Source organism: Lycium barbarum, chromosome 12 (genome assembly GCF_019175385.1).
Source record: "Lycium barbarum isolate Lr01 chromosome 12, ASM1917538v2, whole genome shotgun sequence".
Taxonomy (NCBI): Eukaryota; Viridiplantae; Streptophyta; class Magnoliopsida; order Solanales; family Solanaceae; genus Lycium; species Lycium barbarum.
The window spans coordinates 94,136,059-94,139,063 of NC_083348.1; the positions used below are offsets into that span (position 1 = coordinate 94,136,059).

At 37.4% G+C, this 3,005-nt stretch overlaps 1 protein-coding gene across 1 annotated transcript; it reads left to right on the top strand.

The window, feature by feature from the left end:
* Positions 1-462: 462 nt before the first annotated feature.
* Positions 463-1,730, top strand: LOC132623372 (ribulose bisphosphate carboxylase small subunit, chloroplastic 3-like). The gene is made up of 3 exons (XM_060338121.1): positions 463-723; positions 1,084-1,218; positions 1,312-1,730. Exons 1-3 carry the CDS (start codon positions 547-549, stop codon positions 1,540-1,542), a joined length of 543 nt encoding a protein of 180 aa, XP_060194104.1. The 5' UTR covers positions 463-546; the 3' UTR covers positions 1,543-1,730.
* The last annotated feature ends 1,275 nt before the right edge of the window (positions 1,731-3,005 follow it).

A 3,005-nucleotide genomic window follows, 5' to 3' on the forward strand; every position in this document is an offset into this window, starting at 1 on the left:
CTATTCCTTACCCCTTTTAGGATGAGATAAGACTACTGACATTCTTCCACGTGGCACTCCTTCTTGTGGCTTAATGAAAATAACTTAGCTCCAAAAACAGAAAAGTAAATAAATAAAAAAAACAAAATAACATCTCCCAATTGCTACACTTAACGTGGTCAGGGCGGAGCTACAGTTCTGCTTACTAGTTCGCCAGAATCCACTAATTTTGGCTCAGACTTTATATTTCTATGTAAAAAATCACTTAACATTTATAAGTAATGTATTTAGACTAGTGAGCTACATATTCTAAAATTCAGAACCCATAAACTCAAAATTTCAGCTCACTTTTGTATGTGGTCATTAATTTTTAATGTCAAGAACAAAATAATCCAATGGTTACGAATGACTAATGAGGTTTGCTTGATTTGTGTCCGTGAGATGGAGAAATTATGTGAAACCTTCTCATTATATATACAAGGGGAGACTACAACTCAATAACCTTCCTGAAATTAAAGTTGAAGGGAAGCGTATCAGTAGCTTTAAGCTAAGCACTTATTTTCAACAATGGCTTCCTCAGTTATGTCCACAGCAGCTGTCGCCACCGGCGCCAATGCTGCTCAATCCAGCATGGTTGCACCTTTCACTGGCCTCAAATCCGCCGCCTCTTTCCCTGTTTCAAGAAAGTCTAACCTTGACATCACCTCCATTGCTAGCAATGGTGGAAGAGTTCAATGCATGCAGGTTAATTTGTAGTAGCTTGAAGTATCGATTATTGGATTTAACTTGTATACGATACTGGCAGTATATGAAATTTTTTCACTGTTAATGTATTTTAACATGTTTTAGTGGGGAAATTGCCTTATTTTCTAGGTTACTAGTCCCATTTTATGGATGCCACATGTAATTATCTTTAAGATGATGTGATAGAGTGAAATTTCGATAATATAAACTATTTTGCCTTAATTTCACCAAATATAAGTATGTACTACATGGGGAAGGACAAAATTTATTAACATTCCAATGAGTGTTAGATAATAAATTGTTATACTCCATATGTACTTGTGAAGTTTGTTTCATTAATTTTTTGTGGGATATGTATAGGTGTGGCCACCAATTAACATGAAGAAGTATGAGACTTTGTCATACCTTCCTGACTTGTCTGACGAGCAATTGCTCAAGGAGATTGAGTACCTTTTGAAAAATGGATGGGTTCCTTGCTTGGAATTTGAGACCGAGGTCAATATCTCTCTTTTAAACTTAGCTACTATTAACTATAACTAACATGAATATCTTAAGTTAATGTTTTGTTTATGTTGTGGATGTGTGCAGCACGGATTCGTGTACCGTGAGAACAACAGGTCACCAGGATACTACGATGGTAGATACTGGACCATGTGGAAGTTGCCCATGTTCGGGTGCACTGATGCTACCCAGGTCTTGGCTGAGGTCGGAGAGGCAAAGAAGGCTTACCCACAGGCCTGGATCCGTATCATCGGATTCGACAACGTTCGTCAAGTGCAATGTATCAGTTTCATCGCCTACAAGCCTGAAGGCTACTAAAATCTCCATTTTTAATGTACAACTGACCCTATGTATTTAGGGGAAGCTTGTTAATTCTCCTTAGGTTTTCCCCTGGAGAAACTGTATTGATTTTCAGCTGTTGCCGTTCTTCTTTCTATTCAATGTTATGAATTTGAATTCCAATTCAAGTTTGCGAGAACTATTAATGGCATTTGTTTCTTTACTAATATGCTTCAGATACTTGTTTAATTGGTGGTGTATATCAATTTTGATTTGTTAGAATAATATCTGCATTCTCAATGCAATTGCCTACATTAGCACCACAAACCCAGGCACCAACTTGCCCCTCCTAAATTCCTGCAGCTAAACCTGAACAATTACCCCTTCAAATATGAATCTGCTCTGAAGTCTGAACCAATGAGTACTCCTCGTGGAAAGATCCTGTTGGATATAATTTGGTAAATATGTCGTGATCTCAATCACACAAAACAGAAATTAACGAACTGAATGGGAATTGCGCGAGATTTTGGGACGATTTTCTGTATATTGATAAAACTAAATTGCGATTACAACCTAATTACGAAAATGAAAGATAGATTGGAGCTCCATTGTAGCTCAGATTTGCAGAAGAAGAATTAGAAGAGAATTATGTTGGGTTTAAATGATAGATTGAATGGGAAATGGAGGGAAAAGAAGTGGAGGGAAAATGAGTTGTTCTTCTTGATTTATAAAATGAGCATTTGTCCCTCATTGATAGTGGAAAGAAAAGTTCACTTACTTCAAAGTAGAAGTACTCCTTCTTGTTGCTAAAGGGTTAAGAAGAGGGTCTTCCCTCGCGCCGTCGTCGCTCGGCTCGGCTTCGGCTTTGAATTTGGATTTGGTCAAATGATCTAATTGATTAATAATCTTTTTGGACCAAATTTTCTTTAATTTTAATTAATTAACTTATCCAATCCTACCCGTTAGTGACCCGGATCCGCGTGTCTGACCCGCGACCCGGTTCTTTCCCATATTTTATTTAAATTTCCCACCGTTTTTAAAGTGACTGTTCAAAAGGGTTGCAAACATTCAGAAACAGTACTTCCGTGGCTATAAATTCGTTTGATTCCTCAGAAATTTCGTAACCTCAGAATTTTCCTTACGAAATTTCTGAACTTCAAAGCTTCTTCTTCTTCTGCACAAATAAATTCTAGTGTAGTTTACTGCTGTTGAGTGGTTCGCTGACACCGTTGTTTTAGGTACCGATACACCGGTGAGTAAGATCGTTCTATCCTGGGAGGATATATTCCATTAACCTCGGGTACTTGAGGGGAATAATTTCCTTAAGGACACACTGTGCATTCAGTGGGCTCGATTTTAATTCTTAAATATTTTTCAGAGACTGTTCTTATTTTTCCAGTTTCTGTTTTCGTTTTCTACTGGTTTTTCCAGAATCTGTCCAGTTTCTGTTTTCTGGTTTCACCAGTTTCTGTTTTCTGGTTTCAGTTTTTTTTTCAACGTTT

Bases quoted from the DNA above. Each gene is read 5' to 3' on its own strand.
- LOC132623372 (XM_060338121.1), top strand. From the start codon at position 547: ATGGCTTCCTCAGTTATGTCCACAGCAGCTGTCGCCACCGGCGCCAAT. The intron at 724-1,083 runs GTTAATTTGTAG...GGATATGTATAG, and splicing joins GAAGAGTTCAATGCATGCAG to GTGTGGCCACCAATTAACAT. The intron at 1,219-1,311 runs GTCAATATCTCT...GGATGTGTGCAG, and splicing joins GCTTGGAATTTGAGACCGAG to CACGGATTCGTGTACCGTGA.